The 18,916-nt window shown below is 41.4% G+C and overlaps 1 protein-coding gene across 12 annotated transcripts in view; it reads right to left on the bottom strand.

Moving 5' to 3' along the window:
* Nucleotides 1–18,916, bottom strand: part of BRCA1 (BRCA1 DNA repair associated) — a 63,646-nt gene that overhangs the window by 21,747 nt on the left and 22,983 nt on the right. For 8 of the 12 annotated variants that reach the window (XM_019939446.3, XM_019939448.3, XM_019939445.3 and 5 more), the window contains 5 exons: nucleotides 18,871–18,916; nucleotides 16,452–16,528; nucleotides 11,912–15,316; nucleotides 11,413–11,501; nucleotides 5,223–5,394 (listed from right to left, as the gene is read on the bottom strand). In XM_019939446.3, coding sequence (XP_019795005.2) covers nucleotides 5,223–5,394; nucleotides 11,413–11,501; nucleotides 11,912–15,316; nucleotides 16,452–16,528; nucleotides 18,871–18,916 — 3,789 coding nt within the window. The remainder of the gene's footprint in view (nucleotides 1–5,222; nucleotides 5,395–11,412; nucleotides 11,502–11,911; nucleotides 15,317–16,451; nucleotides 16,529–18,870) is intronic. The other 4 variants (XM_019939451.3, XM_019939449.3, XM_073797665.1 and 1 more) reach the window with 1 other exon arrangement.

An 18,916-nucleotide genomic window follows, 5' to 3' on the forward strand; every position in this document is an offset into this window, starting at 1 on the left:
AATACATGGAACTAATGATGAACTGGCACAAGAAAGGAAAAAACACAGAACAGACCCAAGGCAAAGTTTTAGCACGTTAGTACATCCTTTTTATTTATTAATTCCTCCAAATGTATTAGTGTGCCACTGCTTTCTAGGAAGTGGCTTAAAGGCAGAAATATTTAAAAAGCAAAAACAAATACTTAAAAATTGCACGTCTTCTATCCATTACAAAGTCACTGATGACTATAATTTATTTTGAGCTTTTATTAGAAAAGCGAAAATCCATAAATAAAGGCAGAAAAATTTAAACAAAAGGCTGTATTAATTAAACTATTTTTTTAAGACACTGGGTAGCCTGGGGGGAAATAATCATTGATTTCCTGAGTTAATCCTCAAATACATTATTTATAGTTTCCTTTATAGTCTTCTCTTCTGGACCTGTGAGTTTCTAGGAACACAAGAACCCTGCCTGGAGCTACTGTAAGGTGCTGAAATAAAGAAGGGTCTAACCATGCACCAGCAGGTTTTTCTTCCAACTGGAATGTAAAGTTTTTAATATAGGCATCATTTCCCCCCTAAATACAAGGTGATCACTGATAAAAGGTAATGTGCAATGTCTAAGGAATCACACCAAACAGAATTATTTTTTTAATTAAAAAAACTTATTAAAGTATAGTTGATTTACAATGTTGTTAGTTTCCAGTGTACAGCAAAGTGACAGAATGAACTATTGGAAAGGGCTTTTTTATTTTTTTAAGTGGAAGGGTGGGGAGGGAAAGGCCTCAGACACAAAAATAGATATTAAAAAGGTCATTCTACCACCTGGACATTTAACATACAAGTTCCTCTTTTCACTACAATGGGGCCCAAGCTACAAAGAAAATAAGCTAACCTGAGTTAGGACTCAATAACTCAATAGTACCTAAAAAATACAAGGAAAAACTTTTCTGCTCTTCTTTTTCCTTAATCTTTATTTCATAGATGCAGTGATCCAGAGCCCAAGTACTGGAACAGTACTGTAGTCCCCCCGAAATCATTCCTTCATCTGTGGGTCTTAATATGTTATATTCTTCATGGGTAGGGAATACGGGCCAGACCAAACATTTAATAAATTTACTGACTGCCTATTAGGTGCTAATAAGCATTGTTGAAAAGTATTGGGAAGAATCAAAGAGAAAGACATTGAAAAGGAGGAAAGAGATATTGAGAAATGATAAACTATAAGCTTTCAGGAATGAACGTACTGTAGGGCAGAAAAGCTCAGATGTGTCTGAAAATCGTTTCAGCTGTAATGGACTACGATGTTACAAATGCTAATGTTTGCTTTATGAATGACAGGTAATTCAGGAGGAAAAAAACAAAACAAAAATAAAAACAAAGTGCCTGATATGAAATAGCTTTACCTGCAGAGGGAGGTACACATCATTCGTAATGGGTAAGAATACACGTTTGCTCAAAAATATTATGCAGGCTTGGGAATGACCCTTAGGCAAACAGTAGGGCAGATCTAGGCTGAGGGCAGGACATCTGATGTAAAGATCCTGGAAAAGGAGCTTTCATCATCATTAAGAATACAGATTCTTAAAAAATAAAAACTGGGGCTTCCCTGGTGGCGCAGTGGTTGAGAATTTGCCTGCCAATGCGGGGGACACGGGTTCGAGCCCTGGTCTGGGAAGATCCCACATGCCGCAGAGTAACTAGGCCCGTGAGCCACAACTACTGAGCCTGCGCGTCTGGAGCCTGTGCTCCGCAACAAGAGAGGCCGCGATAGTGAGAAGCCTGTGCACCGCGATGAAGAGTGGCCCCCGCTTCCTGCAACTAGAGAAAGCCCTCCCACAAAAACGAAGACCCAACACAGCTAAAAATAAATAAAAATAATAATAAAATAAAAATAAATTAAAAAATAAAAACTGGTGAAATATGATTAAGTCTAGAGTTTCGCTTATTACTAGTAATGTGCCAATGTTGGTTTCTTCGTTCTGACAAAATTACCATGGTAATGTAAGATGACAACATTAGGGGAAACTGAAACTAGGTAAGAGGTAGAGTTCTTGTAGGAACTCTCTGTACTATCATTGCTGCTTTTCTGTAAATCTAGAGTTATTCAAAAATAAAACATTTATTTAAATAATAAGTCATTTTAGTACAGCTGAAGGTAAACAAAACTCCTTTTCCCAGGATTAAGAAGTTTGCTTGAATTTCAGTTAGACTCACACCAATTTAAGAGGGAAAAAGGCACAAAACTTGAGCTGCTATTAAGTAGATGCTCAAATTGTTTCAGAAATAAAGCCACAAAATTCCAGAATCCATACCCAGAAATTTTCTTTCAGTAACTCTAGAGTGGGCTTCAGAGTTTTAATCATGTGAATTAAAATATTTATTGAGCGCCTACTGTGTTCCAGGCTCAGGTGTAAGGGTTCTCTGCCCAGATGGAGCCTACATTCTAGTGGGAGGTAAGGAGGAACTCTAAACAACATGCAAAACAAATTCGATATTGTTAAAAGTTAAGGGCCGGGCTTCCCTGGTGGTGCAGTGGTTGAGAGTCCGCCTGCCGTTGCAGGGGACACGGGTTCGTGCCCCGGTCTGGGAAGATCCCACATGCTGCGGAGCAGCTGTGCCCGTGAGCCATGGCCGCTAAGCCTGCACGTCCGGAGCCTGTTGCTCCGCAACGGGAGAGGCCACAACAGTGAGAGGCCCGCGTACCGGAAAAAAAAAAAAAAAAAAAGTTAAGGGCCTTCCCTGGTGGCACAGTGGTTAAGAATCCACCTGCCAATGCAGGGGACACAGGTTCAAGCCCTGGTCCGGGAAGATCCCACAAGCTGTGGAGCAACTAAGCCCATGTGCCACAACTACTGAGCCTGTACTCTAGAGCCTGTGAGCCACAACTACTGAAGCCTGTGCACCTACAGCCTGTGCTCTGTAACAAGAGAAGCAATTGCAATGTGAAGCCTGCACCCCAATGAAGAGTAGCCTCCGCTCACCGCAACTAGAGAAAGCCCGAGCCCAGCAACGAAGACCCAACGCAGCCAAAAATAAATTAAAAAAAAAAAAAAAGGTTAATAAGGGCTATTGAAAAAATGTAACAGTATAACAGGGTAAAGCGGGGCTGGAAAAGTCAGAGACTTAAAAATTACAATAAAAAATACCGTGGTTGGGCTTCCCTTGTGGCGCAGTGGTTGAGTCTGCCTGCCGATACAGGGGACACGGGTTCGTGCCCCGGTCCGGAAAGATCCCACATGCCGCAGAGCGGCTAGGCCCGTGAGCCATGGCCACTGAGCCTGCGCGTCCAGAGCCTGTGCTCCGCAAAGGGAGAGGCCACAGCAGTGAGAGGCCCGCGTACCGCAAAAAACAAAAAAAACAAAAAAAAAAACCATGGTTATAGGTGATCTCCTTGAGAAGTAGCATTTGAGCAATTTGAAAAACATATTCAAGTTGTGCAAATATAAGTGGGCATGGCAGACACTCTCTGTGGAGTTGGGAGAGGGGACACTTTTTTTTGTTTTTTGTTTTTTTTTTTTTGCGGTACGCGGGCTTCTCACTGTTGTGGCCTCTCCCGTTGCAGAGCACAGGCTCCGGACGCGCAGGCTCAGCGGCCATGGCTCACGGGCCCAGCCGCCCCGCAGCATGTGGGATCTTCCCGGACCGGGGCACGAACCCGTGTCCCCTGCATCGGCAGGCGGACTCTCAACCACTGCGCCACCAGGGAAGCCCGGGACACTTTTTTTTTAAATGGAGAAATTCTCATAAGCCTCTCCTCCCTCCTCTCAACATTTACCCACCTACCTCAAAACTCTGAGGATGTTATAATTTCATGAGAAAGTAGACCAATGAGTAAGTTTACCACAAAGGATAGAGTAAAGGCTCTTTCATAAAAAAAAAGTTTTATATAGAAATTCAGAAGAAATTTTCAGAGTTTTTCAAATCCATAGTAAAATAGAATATATAAAAGTATAGCACTTATGAAAAAAGAAAAGCCACAAAGAAACATTTTGTGTACAGATCTTCAGGAAAAAATACGCCCCCCAACAAAGATGAGATAGTAGATTCACACATATATTCAAAGCCAGACAATAACATTTTATATCTGGTGCATTAAAATTGAAAGTCTAGTCTGTTTTTAGATTGAAGGTGGTGAAAGCACCAACAAGAATTGTGATGGTGGTGAGACTTGGGGCTACTTTATCTGGGAGATGAACTAAATGAAGATAGTTACAAAGAATGCATTTAAGGAAATACATTTTGAACCACTGCCATAGCAACAGAGTTCCTAGCTTCTCATGCATGAGCTACTTACTGTTTCTCTCTGAACATAAAAACACTACAAGGCACACTCCGGGACCAACGCCACTCTCTTGAATAATTAAGAGTAGAGTTCCTAGAAAGACTCAAAGGAAGGCCCTTTGGCCCCCTGTAGGCCTGAGGAAGGGAGGGAGAACGAAGAAGGGACTTTAACACTAAGTTAGCTGGGTAGCTAGCACTCTGGGAGTGCTAGTTCCTGAGCACCAGCTCTCTCCTGGAACCCAGGCCTATGCCTAGCCTCTCACGCGTGTCTGTATTTGCCCGTTTAAAACCCTGCCTGATGTGTTGTTTTTCATAGGCTTTTTCCAGTTAAAACTCAAATTTTCATCTCACTTTCCTTCCTTTATGCCAGGTTATTTCTCAGCTCGGTGCTCACTTCTTATAGGGAGTCAGCTCAGAGCAGCTCCACCTGCCCAGTTACTCCAAATGCCTCGTCTTGTTGATAACAATCATGTTGTTATAAAGCACCTGTCTCTGCCACATAATTGGGCTTTCTGTGGATCAAGGTGCAGTTCCTGAAGTATACATAGACGTCTCTCTCTATAAACCAGAAAGTGATTAAATAGGGCTTCGTGACCTGACACCAGTGCTATAAGAAACATGTCTGAGTGGTTTTTTTATAAGCTTTCTAAAATGATGGGGTTACCTGTTTCCAATCTGCCCCATGACACTCAGCTTCCTGTGGGCGCCCCATAGCATTTGCTTACTGTGGGTACTCAGATGACGATGCTTACTGACTGTCTTGGGCCCTCTGAATGGTAAATTAGTTGTAAGCAGGGACTAGAAGCAAGGCTCTAAGATTTCCCAAGGAGTGACTCGGCAAATATATGCTGAGCAAAGATATAAAATGTTGGAGCTGGGTCCATACTTTTCAGAAAGAGATAAAGGCTTAGGGAGGGAAGAATTTTGCTTAAGGTAACAGTTTGGCCAATATTACAAACCTTTTTCTGATGTGTTTTGTTCCAGATTTAGCAGGTCCTCAGAGGCACAAGAATCGGCTATGAGGGAAGGGGAGCTGTGAGAAGGCTGGCTCCCGTGCTGCTCTAACACAGCTTCCAGTTCGGCCATTTCCTGCTGGATCTTTAGCAGGTTATCTTGCATGGTATCCCTCTGCTGCAGACACGAGAAACGACACCAAGAAAGTTATACTCTTTTAGAAACTTGCCAGAGAACAAGAATATGTTACACCAATTAATTTTACCGTGGGACTTGAAATCACTTTGTATGGAATTATAAGTTCTGCCTGACCACCTTTTTTAAAATTTATTTATTTATCTATTTATTTATCTATGGCTGCGTTGGGTCTTCGTTGCTGCACGTGGTCTTTCTTTAGTTGCGTTGAGCAGGGGTTACTCTTCCTTGTGGTGAGCGGGCTTCTCATTGTGGCAGCTTCTCATTGCAGAGCACGGGCTCTAAGCGCCCGGGCTTCAGTAGTTGTGGCACGTGGGCTCAGTAGTTGTGGCACGCGGGCTCTGGAGCGCAGGCTCAGTCATTGTGGTGCATGGGCTTAGTTGCTCCACGGTATGTGGGATCTTCCTGGACCACAGCTCAAACCCGTGTCCCCTGCATTGGCAGGCAGATTCTTAACCACTGCGCCACCAGGGAAGCCCTGAGCACCTTTTAATCTGACCATATTCATGCAGTTAATGCCCATGAAATTATTTCAGAAAGATGTTAGAAGGGGAGAAAAAATTCCTCAAACTCTCCCAAATAGGCTTGTTTTATTGTGATGTCCTTTTGAAGTTGGTTATTTTCTTTTAAAGCTAGGGAGTGAAAAAATAAGGTACTTAAAACACTTTTGGTATTTAAAATTAGCATGATTCTGTTAACATCTTCCAAAGGCTGCATTTCAAAAATTTGGTATTGTGGCACTCATAAGAGATTTGGGTTAGTCCATATAAAAATGTCTAATCTCTGGCTTGTGAGGTCACTTCCTTTTCTGGGATTCTTTGAACATTTAGTTTCTAACAGAACAAGCAAAGAGCTAATTCATTAATTTATCTATTTATTCATTCAACAACTATTTGTTGACCGCCTATTATGTGTCAGGCACTGGGGATAGAGCCCTAGAATGGTGCTGCCATTCTAGATGGGGACGGGGTACCTAGAGATCGCTGCAGAGAAGAACCGGCTATATGGAAGGATCCAGCAGAAGGAGCCCTCAGAAAGCCTGTAAGGCCAGTTATTGTTCTCAATTCAAGATAATGGGCTCCTCTTGCTTATGAGGCTCCTGATGTTTATTTCTCCATATGAAGAAGAAATCTGCTAAGTCTAAGGTTTTTGATAAGCCAAGTATTTCGTAAGTAAGGAGCTCTCCAAAATATACATTTCTTCACTACTTTTAGAAGGAGCATGTATGGTTGCCAGCAAACCCTGGGGAAACAGATTGTTTCACCCTGTTTCTTCTGATCCTCGCAAATGACTTTGCCCTCTACTAAAAACAAGCCATCTACTTTCTCCTGCTACACTGAGTTCACAGTTTTTAGGAGGTTTTTATGACTGGGAAATGCATTCCCTGCTCCACTAAGGCTTCCACTACTACCCTGAGACTGCTTTGTTGCCAATGTCCACAGCAGCACCATTGCCACCACGTGGTGTCTTGTGAGTAGTTCCATTACTGATCAAATCCTAGCCAAGGGCTCACCTCAGTAAATCTGGAATGAAACCAGGATACCTGATAAGCTTCAAGGAGCTCTATCAGTCACTACTGCCACAACCATCACATCTAACTTTTGTGGCCATTAAATAGGTTAGAAAATCGGAAAAGTAATGGGAGAATTATAGGTACATAACTTTCCTTTGGGTTCTCCCAAAGCAGTTACTTTATAACTTGGACAAATTCCCCTGCAGGCAATTGGCCTGATACATTTGGGAGACTAAACCCAAATTGGTTACCAAGTTTTCTTGATTCTAATTCTTGTGTTTCTTGAATTAGTCCTACTTTTCTTTTCTATTCCCACTGTGCTACTCTGATATCTACTTTTAATACAGCTAAAGTTCCCTAAAAGCCATGTTTATCATGTCTCTTTTTCCATTAGGAGCTTAGTTGTATACAACTGCTCATATAAAAAGTTAACACTTTCTGAATACTGTATAATTATTACTCGTTATTGATCTCATGATAAATTCCAAATTCCTAAGCACAGCATTCAAAAGGGCCTTCACGGGCTTCGCTGGTGGCGCACTGGTTAAGAATCCGCCTGCCAATGCAGGGGACATGGGTTCGAGCCCTGGTCCGGGAAGATCCCACATGCCGCGGAGCAAGTAAGCCCGCGTGCCACAACTACTGAGCCTGCACTCTAGAGCCCGTGAGCCACAACTACTGAAGCCTGCGTGCCAGAACTACTGAAGCCTGCACACCTAGAGCCTGTGCTCTGCAATAAGAGAAGCCACCGCAATGAGAAGCCCACGCACCACAACGAAGAGTAGCCCCCGCTCGCCGCAACTAGAGAAAGCCCGCGTGCAGCAACTAAGACCCAACTCAGCCCAAAATCAATCAATCAATCAAAAGGGCCGCCACACTCTGATCTTATCTCTTGTTTCTCCCCAAAACCACCACGTATGCCCTGTTTTCCAGTCACATGGGACAACTTTGTGTTTCCTGGGCATGATTTCACGCCTCCGTGCCTTTGCCTTGATTTACTGCCTCTCTTCTCTTTCCACCTGGAAAAAATTCTCATCTTTTAAGGTCCAGCTTGAATATCTCCTTCAGAAGTCCCCACCAATAGTACATCTCCTGTCAGGAACAGATGACCCCTCAGTGCTTCATTTATACTGCTAGTGCATTAGTATACCGAAGTGGAATGTTCCTCCCAGATGGATGGAATCCTTCCTTAATCATTTTTGTATCCCTAACACCCAGCAGGCAGTAAGCATTTAGTAAATGTTTAATACAGAAATGAATTAATGAATAAATATAGTTAATCAGTCTTTGATAAAGCACAGATACTAATGATACCAAATTAGGATTTATCTCCTATATATGTCTCCCCAGTTCTGTGTAAACAGACCTTGGGAAAAGATCCCACTTCAATCATTTTGCTTGTTGGAGCTACTCTAGATTTAAGTTAGCCCTGAAATCTGACTTTGGCTCTGTTTTGGGTAGATGCTTGACAAAAACAGGTTATAAAATGAATCTTGAACAAATAGACATATATCTCTGGGAACAAGATCAGAAATATAGAAAACAAGGAGGTAGTTTATTGAATGTCAAATATTATACAATATGGCTAAGGCAGATGGAATCAGAAACCGAACACTACAACTCTAAAACACAAGGGATAAAAAGGTGAAAGTCACATTGACAGAGCCCCAAATCCACACTGAGAAAGGATCATAGTAATTGCAAACAGAGAAAAGGCCTCCTAGGGAATTCCCTGGCGGTCTAGTGGTTAGGACTCTGCACTTCCGCCACAGGAGGCACAGGTTTGATCCCTGGCTGGGGAACTAAGATCCTGCAAGCTGTGCAGCACAGCCAAAAAAGAAAAAAAAAGAAAAGGACTCCAAAATCTTTTCATTAATTTAGTCACCATGGCAATCCTGCAGAAGTGGAGAATACAGGTGACAATTCAGGCACAGAACAGGCAGTGGTCTCAGAGTTTCTTCCTGACTCCAGCAGGCTTCAGTCCTGGAGGGATTTGCTCTGTGTTGAAAACAGGCAGTAGAAGACAAGCCCTCTATCTATAGTCCTCATAGCAATGCCAAGACTCAGAAGTTTAGAACTGGATACTACCCAGTGTTGGCAAAGGTATAGGAAAATGGGAGCTACCAAGTACCACAGGGGCTAGAAGAGCACAGCTTGGTTCAATCTTTCTAAAGGACAATTTAATAACATGTACCAAACAGAAAAATTCCAGTCCTAGGAATTTATACTAAGGAAGTCATTGGGGATGTGGGCAAATATTTAGTTATCAAGATAATACTACAGGGACTTCCCTAGTGGCGCAGTGGATAAGACTCTGCACTTCCAATGCAGGGGGCCTGGGTTTGATCCCTGGTCAGGGAACTAGATCCCACATGCATGCCACAAATAAGAGTTCGCACACCACAACTAAGGAGCCCGTGTGCTGCAACTAAGGAGCCGGCAAGCTGCAACTAAGGAGCCCGCCTGCTGCAACTAAGACCCAGTGCAACCAAATAAATTTTTTTTAAGATAATAATACAGTGCTGTACATGATAGCAAACTGTGTCTCTTGCCCTGAAACCCTCATATTCAGCAATAGGTTGAATAAATCATGGTGTACACAAGGAAAGAATACTATATAGTAGTTAAAAATAAATTCATTGAAGAAAATTTAGTGACATAGTAAAAACAATGTAGGTATGTAGAGTACCATCTGAATGTTTTTTAAAGATAAGGTATACACACACACACCCCCCCCGTGTACAATAAGAAGAAAGAATATATACCAATAAGTTAATAGTAATGATTTTTAATGCATAGAATTTAATTTTAAAAATAATTAATACAAGTTCATGGTATAAAATTCAAGGCACAAAAGGATATTCAGAGAAAAGTAAGGCTTCCTCCTTCTCCTTCTCCCAATCATCTATTTCCCCACCTGAAGGCAACAACTATTACCTATCTTTTGTATATCATACCAGAGATAAATGTTAACATTTACCAAACCAATCTCTCTTTTTTTTTAAGTTTTGGTTGTGTTGGGTCTTACTTGGGGCATGCAGGATCTTTCATTGTGGCAAGTGGGCTCTCTAGCTGTGCTGCGCAAGCTCAGCAGTAGCGGCGCACAGGCTTAGTTGCTCTGCAGCATGTGGGATCTTAGTTCACCAACAGGGATGGAACCCGTGCCCCTGCAGTGGAAGCACGGAGTCTTAACCACTGGACTGTCAGGGATGATTTTTATTTACCTGTATTTTCTAAGTTTTTTATGATGCACATATACAATATTATAAGACTATCGGTTTTTCTCAGTTTTATCTAATCTGGAATTTCAGGAAGTTCAGGAAAAAATGTCACTTTTTGCTAGCAGCTGAAGGTGTATTTAAGGTTTAGGTGAGAAAAAGAAGTCATGGCAGGATGATTCAAGGTGGTCCAGGTATCTCCATTTTAAGAATGTACATACTATAGTTCAGAGATGATAAGTAAATTGCCTAGAGTAACACAGCCAGGTACAGAACTCTCACCATTACCACCAGCAACCACTGTGTCAATATTCTAAAAAAATAAGTTGAGGGTCTCCCCTGGTGGTCCAGTGGTTAAGACTCTGCGCTCCCAATGCAGGGGGCCTGGGTTCGATCCCTGGTCACGGAACTAGATCCCACTTGCTGCAACTAGAAAATCCCACATGGCACAACTAAAGACCTGGCGCAACGGAAGGAAGGAAGGGAGGAAGGAAGGAAGGAAGGGAGAAAAAAAAGCTGAATGAGCCTGAAGTTTTGAATGTGAGAACTTAGAAAATTTTGGTGCCACTCCTACAACATAAAAATTAGGAGACAGAGCCAGGTTCTGTGAGGAATATGATGTTAATTTTTAGATGCTGTGGTAGAGAATGCTTTTTCTAGGAGACTGTTCTGCCTGGAGTACTGAAATATTCATGTTACCAAATGCTGTAGATATGACAAAGCTGTTACCCCCCTCACAAGTCACCAAAATATTGGATATTGACCACTAGGAGCAAGAAGTAACATTGTGTACTTTTTAAAGAAAAAAGATGACTTACAGGCACTGAAGAACAAATAACTATACGATTTAAAAAGAAAAAACAAAAAGAAGTATCCACCAAACAGTGAAAGGCCAGACAGTGTCTAACAGGAAGAGAACTCTGTAGGTGTCAATTTGGTACTGAGAAGAAACACACCCCTCTATTTGATACAGTAGTGCTTTCATACGTGTTTTTGCTATAGGGCAAATGGGTTTTGAAGGTTTCACTTATTCATTAAATTCAGTATTTAGTGTTCTGCAGTGAGCATGTTGGTACGTACATGTGTGTATGTGTGTGTATGAAGTAGGAGGTAATGTGTTCCATCTCGGTGCTTACAATCCAATTTGAGGAGACAAGGTCCCACACACAACTGTTATACCATTAATTCTAAGAGGTTATATAAGCAAATGTAAGAATGCGGGATGCATAGCACTGAGAACACCACACACACATCCCCATGTGCTTTTACCTGAGTGGTTAAGATATCGCTCTGAGAGGACAGCCCCAAACAGTCTTCAGAGAGGCTTGTTTCACTCTCATACTCGGATGCTGCTTCACCTTAAATGATAATAAAAATAGATTAAGATGTAAAAACAGACAGCCAATACTCCAACTTGCAGTACCTGTTTCTTCTCATTGACAGGACAAACTTCACTTTCATGTCACACAAAATGATTACACTCTTTGTTTAGGGACACCAGATTTCCTCTTAGGAATCGTAAGGATGAAAACCAGAAGCAAGTCCACCAATAATTAGGGCATTAAATCTCATTCAAATAGAAAAGATGTTCTAGCTGAGTAAAGGACTTTTGAGGAAAAGCACCTTGGGAGGAACATGTTTAAAGTTTAAGAAGCAGTTACTTTCATTGTACTTGGAAACTCGTAAAATGTGCTCCCCCAAAGGCATAAACATTTAGTTCATTTCTATAAAATAGACGGGGGCAAACACAAAAACCTGGTTCCAATACCTAAGTCTGAATCCACACTCTGCTCTTCTTGGTGATTATCCTCTTCCCAGCCAGTTTCCCTTTCGTCATCATCTGAAACCAATTCCTTGTCACTCAGAACTTCCTGGTTGTCAGACTGATGCCCCACTTGTTTGGAAAGAGGATCAAACATCAAGAAAGGATCCTGGGTGTTTGTATTAGCGGTCAAGTCTTCCACTGCACTGCACCGTGAAGAAAATAAGCTATCAGAACATCTCGCTTCCTCATGAAGGTGATGTTCCTCGGATGCCTTTGCCGATGTTACGTGGTCACTACAGTCATTTAAACTATTCTTCAATGATATTAGGTTCTCCTCTGTTTCCTTAGATAGACCCTCTGTGGCAACAGCATTATGTCTGGTAGATGGAGACAGTGTATTGGTTACTTTACCAAATAAGTGTTGGAAGCAAGGAAGCTCTTCATCCTCACTAGACACATTCTCTTCTGAGGACTCAGCCCCTCTTTCGTGACCCTGAACCAAAGATGTATGATGGGCTAAAGGGCCAGGGCTCCTTCTGAATTCTCCTTTTTGGACACTTTTGCTAAAAACAGCAGATCTTTCCTCAATGTCACTTTCAGCAAAGTTGCTTTCCTTTATTTTGTCATCATTTAACAACTCATCAGGTGTCTCAGAACAAACCTGAGAAGCATGGCTTCTTCCCATAGGTTGTTCTAGGTTATCTGGATTTAGACATGGGGAGAAATCTTCATTAACAGCCTGAAGTGTGCCTTCATTTTCTCCTTGCCTTTTTATTTCAGGAAGTTGACAGTTACTTACAGGAAGACTTTGCTTATAGACTTCGGGTTGCATAAGACCTAATCTGAGCGAAGCACTTAATTTAGGTCCTCTGTTTCTATCTAGTTTTGCTTGAATGTTTTCACCACTGGAACCTACTTCATTAATACTAGAGCCTACTTCATTAGTACTGGAACCTACTTCATTAATACTGCTTGAGTTGACTTCTTTAAAAGTGCTTTCTCGACTGTTATTTTGGCTAATTGTGCGTACTGTACTTTGAACGATGCTCTCGTTTTCCATTGCTCTTTCAGGTGACATTACAGGTTCCTCAAACTTTTCCTCTGACAGGTTTTTCTTACATATAGTTTTAACAGATGACCTGATGGGAGAAAGTGATGGTATAAGATATGGGTTGTGTGAAATCCCATGTTTATTTGCAATAATGAGCTCAGTTTTGTTGCCTCTGAACTGTGATGACTGACAAAGCCTAGTTACTCTTTCTGGGCTACGTTTGGCATGATCGCTCGGCTTCTTATCTTTTTGACCAGCGACAGGGAAGTCCACAGTTGTATTAATTGCCCACACATGCTTGATTTTAGACTCACTCTTTCCCTGATTTTCTTCTTTTTGTCTGCATTCAAGAGGGACTCTTGGACTTTGTTCCCTTAAGGACCCAGAGTGGGCACAGACTGTTGCACATTCCTTTTCTGGATTTGAAAACAGAGCAAACGTCTGACGCTTTGAAACCTTGAACATATTCTGCAAATACTGTGTATCAAGTTCACTCTCTTCCATTTCTATGCTCGCCTTCTGAATGTGGTTAACGTCATGTCCCAGTGGATCCTGAAAGTCCTCTGTGTCGTTTCTAATATCTTTAGAACAACCAGGGATAAGTTCCTTGGGGCTTTCAATTGCTGCACACAGACTCACATGTTGATTTGGTGCTGTCTTTGCCTTCCCTAGGGTGTCAGCTTCCAGTAATGAGATACTATCCTGAGTGCCATAATCAGTATCAGGTACCAAGGAAATACTGGTACTCTCTACAGCTCTTTCAATTTGCAAACCTTTTCCTCTACTTAATGTCAGATCTTTGGGGTCTTTGGTATTATTTGACACTTGAATTGTTCCTAGGCTCTCCTCTCTTTGAAGGCTAGGATTAACAAACTCTTGAAGTTTATTAGAACCAGAACAGTGAGTAAAAAAAACAGGTATGTTTGTTAAATTTAGTTCTGGGTAAGTGTCACTGGCAAGTCTCTTAGTTATTTGTTTGTGTGGCTTGTCACTCTTCTTGGCTCCAGTTGTAGGTTCTTTATCTCCCATGAATTGAAGCTTTTTGCCGTGCCTGACTGGCATTTGGCTGGAATGTTTTTTCTTCATCTCTTCACTGCTAGAACAACTATCAATTTGTAGTTCAGTATGATGAGGTGGGCTTGGGTTTCTACTGACTGCTAGTTCAAGTGCATGAATGTTCCTGGTAGAGGACTTCCTCCTCAGCCTATTTTTAGGTGCTTTTGAACTATGGATATTCAATTCTAGTTCCATATTGCTTATACTGCTGCTTATAGGTTCAGCCTTAGTTCTGAAAGCAGATTCTTTTTCCAATGATTCTGTTAGGTTAGCGTTTTTCTCTTTCTGAACATAACCACCTTTCATTTCAGTCTCATGACCATTACTAGTAATATTTATCCCATGACCATTCTGCTCTGTTTGGTCAGTTCCCTCAATTATTTTTTCAGGAGTCTTTGGAAGAACTGCCAAATCGACTTTCTTGATAAAATCCTCAGGATGAAGGCCTGATGTACTTCTCCTTTTACGCTTTAGTTTTTTTGTGAGGGGGCGCTCTTGTGTTATCTGAGGTTCTACAGTAGATGCTCCTATAATTAGATCTTCAGCTATGCGGCTCAAGTTAGGGAGGCTTGTCTTCCTCTGATAGGTTTTCCCAAATATTTTATCTTCAATATTACTCTCTACTGGTTTGGAGTGGACTCTTTCATGTATTAAAGCACCATGAGGATCACTGGCCATTAAGTCTATTTTCTCTGAAGAACCCAAATATCCATCAACTTCCTTTGGAACTTCCACTGCACGAGCTACTTCAGTGTTTGATTCAAATGCCCCATCACGTGAGTCGTAAGAAGTTAGCATTTCGTCACTTCTGGAAAACCATTCATTAACTCTCTGTATGCTGCTATTCAGTGTTATCCAAGGAAACTCTTGGGAATCTCTAGGACTGTCAGAGGAGGCAGGTTTCTGCTTATTCAGTTCTTTTCTCCCATATAGGGGATCAGCATTCAGAACTACCTTTTTCTCTGTACTGGGAGTCTGCCTATCATTACATGTGTCCTTACTTTCAGCCCATCTGCTCTGTTGGCTCTTTCCTAAGACAAGCTGTTTGCTTTTATTACAGAATTCAGCCTTTTCTACATTCATTCTGTCTTTAGTGAGTAATAAACTGCTGTTTTCATGCTGTAATGAGCTGGCATGAGTATCTGTGCCACATGGCTCCACATGCAAGTTTGAAACAAAAATACCCTGATACTTTTCTGGATGCTTCTCAGTTTCATGCTTCTCAGTGGTGGTCAAATCTTTATTACTGAATTGATGATGTTCAGCCTTTGTTATGTCCTTCTCAGAAAACTCACAAGCAGCTGGAAAAAAAAAACAAGGTGCTTAAAAACTGAATTATTATGAAAAAAATAGGTACTTAATACAACTTGGTTGAGGGGGAATGAAGGAACTGGCTATTCTTAGAGAAACCTCAACTATCAAGTGTACTGAAGACGTAGCTCATACTCTTCTGCTCAATTCCTATGTATCTAGACTCTCATTATTTCCACTCAAAATAATTAGAGTTTTAATTTCAGAATTCTCCCTACTCATAAACCATACCTCCTATTTTGCTAAACTCTAACAGTGAATTAAAAGCACAGTTTGAGACTCACAGACATGGAGAACAGACATGTGGTTGCTAAGGGGGAGGGAAGGTGGGGGAGAGATGAAGGGGGAGTTTGGGGTTAGCAGATGCAAACTAGTATATATAGAATGGATAAATAATACGATCCTACTGTATAGCACACGGAACTATATTCAATATCCTGTGATAAACCATAATGGAAAATAATATTACAAAACATGTATATATGTGTAAAACTGAATCACTTTGCTGTACAGCAGAAAACACAATATTGTAAATCAACTCTACTTCAATCAAAAAAAAAGAGCACAGTTTGGGCATCAGACATATAGTGCTTCTGTTCTATCTTCAGACTCATACTCCCTCTATCTAAATACCAGTATGCAAAGTATGAAATAAAAACACAGCAGTTAAAAGTAAAGGCAGGGCTTCCCTGGTGGCGCAGTGGTTGAGGGTCCGCCTGCCGACGCAGGGGACACGGGTTCATGCCCCGGTCTGGGAAGATCCCACATGCCGTGGAGCGGCTGGGCCCGTGAGCCATGGCCGCTGAGCCTGCGCGTCCGGAGCCTGTGCTCCGCAACAGGAGAGGCCACAACAGTGAGAGGCCCGCGTACCGCAAAAAAGAAAAAAAAAAAAAAAAAAAAAAGTAAAGGCAACAACCAATTACATAGGGTACTATTATAACCATATCAGTCTAGTGTCATTGTCAGGCTGTACCATGACATCTGAGAAAGAACGATATTCTAACTCTGCCAAGAAATGTTGTGAATTATAAACGTCCCAAATGGTTCTTCAGAATAATCTAATTACAGTACCGCATCTACCTATTCTTTCTTTAGTGCCCGTTAAGTTGGAAGACTTGTCATTACCCTTTTTTGCACGATTCAAACTGGCTTCAGCCTTGGCTCCTTGAGGGGTGATTTCTAACAATTCATGGTCTCCTACACTATAGGGAAAAGACAGAAGCCTTAGTGAGAAACAGTGGTTTATATGCGCAAATAGCTGTCACATGATCAAGTATTTTAGCTCCTCTAGGTAGGGTTGCAATAAGGGTTATCAATTTGATTCACTTTTTGAAATCTGTGCTTTAGTAACTTCTAGTCAAAATGAAACGGTCAAAGACTGAGAACATACAGTCACAAAAATCACAGCAGTAACATAGAACATTGCTTTATGGACATACAAATGAGAACTAAAATTTAAATGATGGCCAAATAATAGCTAAAAGACAGTAAAGAGAAAACCAACAAAACTTAAAATATATCTTAATGAGAATACAAGTACAAAGTTATCTAAACAAAGGGAGCACTGGGATGGAACAAACATTCCAATAGAATGCAAAAGCACACCACTTTGCAGCACTGCCTTCTGTGCTTCTTTCCAGGCTAAAAACCATTTTCTCCCAATTGAGAGATCAGGAAAAAGTAATTTGCAAACAAAATCTGATTGGCAATGACACCATCACAGATCTTAGGGTCAAGCAATAATTCCTAACGAAAGCAATTTGACAACCCAGTTGGGGGCTGCTTGTAGATTATGGTTTAATTTATGTAGACAAAGTTTGAGTTACAGATGGAATTAAGGAACAGAGGAAGGAAAGAACTGAAAACTGAGTACTCTAATGTTTTCAACAGCCACAATTATCACTGAGTCAACACTATCATACACGACGAACTAAGCTAGGGCACAACCATCTGCTGGAAGCAAGTCTGTGCATAGTTCTACTGTTACTTTAAACTCTTTCAAACTCTTTACTAAGAAACCAACCAGCGAAGCAAAAAGGATATTTTCTGGACTTCCCTGGTGGTGCAATGGTTAAGAATCTGCCTGCCGAAGACCTAAATAGACATTTCTCCAAAGAAGATATACAAACTGCCAACAAACACATGAAAGAATGCTCAACATCATTAATCATTAGAGAAATGAAAATCAAAACTACAATGAGGTATCATCTCACGCCAGTCAGAATGGCCATCATCAAAAAATCTACAAACAATAAATGCTGGAGAGGGTGTGGAGAAAAGGGAACACTTGTGCACTGCTGGTGGGAATGTGAATTGGTACAGCCACTATGGAGAACAGTATGGAGGTTCCTTAAAAAACTACAAATAGAACTACGATATGACCCAGCAATCCCACTACTGGGCATATACCCTGAGAAAACCATAATTCAAAAAGAGTCATGTACCAAAATGTTCATTGCAGCTCTATTTACAATAGCCCAGAGATGGAAACAACCTAAGTACCCATCATCGGATGAATGGATAAAGAAGATGTGGCACATATATACAATGGAATATTACTCAGCCATAAAAAGAAACAAAATTGAGCTATTTGTAACAAGGTGGATGGACCTAGAGTCTGTCATACAGAGTGAAGTAAGTCAGAAAGAGAAAGACAAATACCATATGCTAACACATATATATGGAATTTAAGAAAAAAAAATGTCATGAAGAACCTAGGGGTAAGACAGGAATAAAGACACAGACCTACTAGAGAATGGACTTGAGGATATGGAGAGAGGGAAGGGTAAGCTGTGACAAAGCGAGAGAGAGGCATGGACATATATACACTACCAAACGTAAGGTAGATAGCTAGTGGGAAGCAGCTGCATAGCACAGGGAGATCAGCTCAGTGTTTTGTGACTGCCTGGAGGGGTGGGATAGGGAGGGTGGGAGGGAGGGAGACGCAAGAGGAAAAAGATATGGGAACATATGTATATGTATAACTGATTCACTTTGTTATAAAGCAGAAACTAACACACCATTGTAAAGCAATTATACCCCAATAAAGATGTTACAAAAAAAGAATCCGCCTGCCAATGCAGGGGACACGGGTTCGAGCCCTGGTCCGGGAAGATCCCACATGCCACTGAGCAGCTAAGCCCGTGTGCCACAACTGTTGAGCCTGTGCTCTAGAGCCCGCGAGCCACAACTACTGAACCCGTATGCCACAACTACTGAAGCCTGCGCACCTAGAGCCCGTGCTCTGCAACAAGAGAAGCCACCGCCATGAGAAGCCCGCGCACTGCACTGAAGAGTAGCCCCCGCTCGCAGCAACTAGAGAAAGTCCGTGCGCAGCAACAAAGAACCAATGCAACCAAAAACAAACAAACAAATAAATATTTTAAAAAAGGATATTTTCTCAGCTATAAAATGAGGAGATTAAAGTAGATGGTCTTTAAGGTCTATTCCAATGCCATGATTCTAACCTAAAGAAATATCAATCCTTAATATTAACTAGATACAAAAATGCCAGCTTCATAGAAAAAGGCTCTCTTTGACTCACCTGAAATAACTGGCCTTATTAACTGTATCTTCAGAAGAATCAGATC

Source organism: Tursiops truncatus, chromosome 20, assembly GCF_011762595.2.
Source record: "Tursiops truncatus isolate mTurTru1 chromosome 20, mTurTru1.mat.Y, whole genome shotgun sequence".
In the NCBI taxonomy this organism is placed as follows: domain Eukaryota; kingdom Metazoa; phylum Chordata; class Mammalia; order Artiodactyla; family Delphinidae; genus Tursiops; species Tursiops truncatus.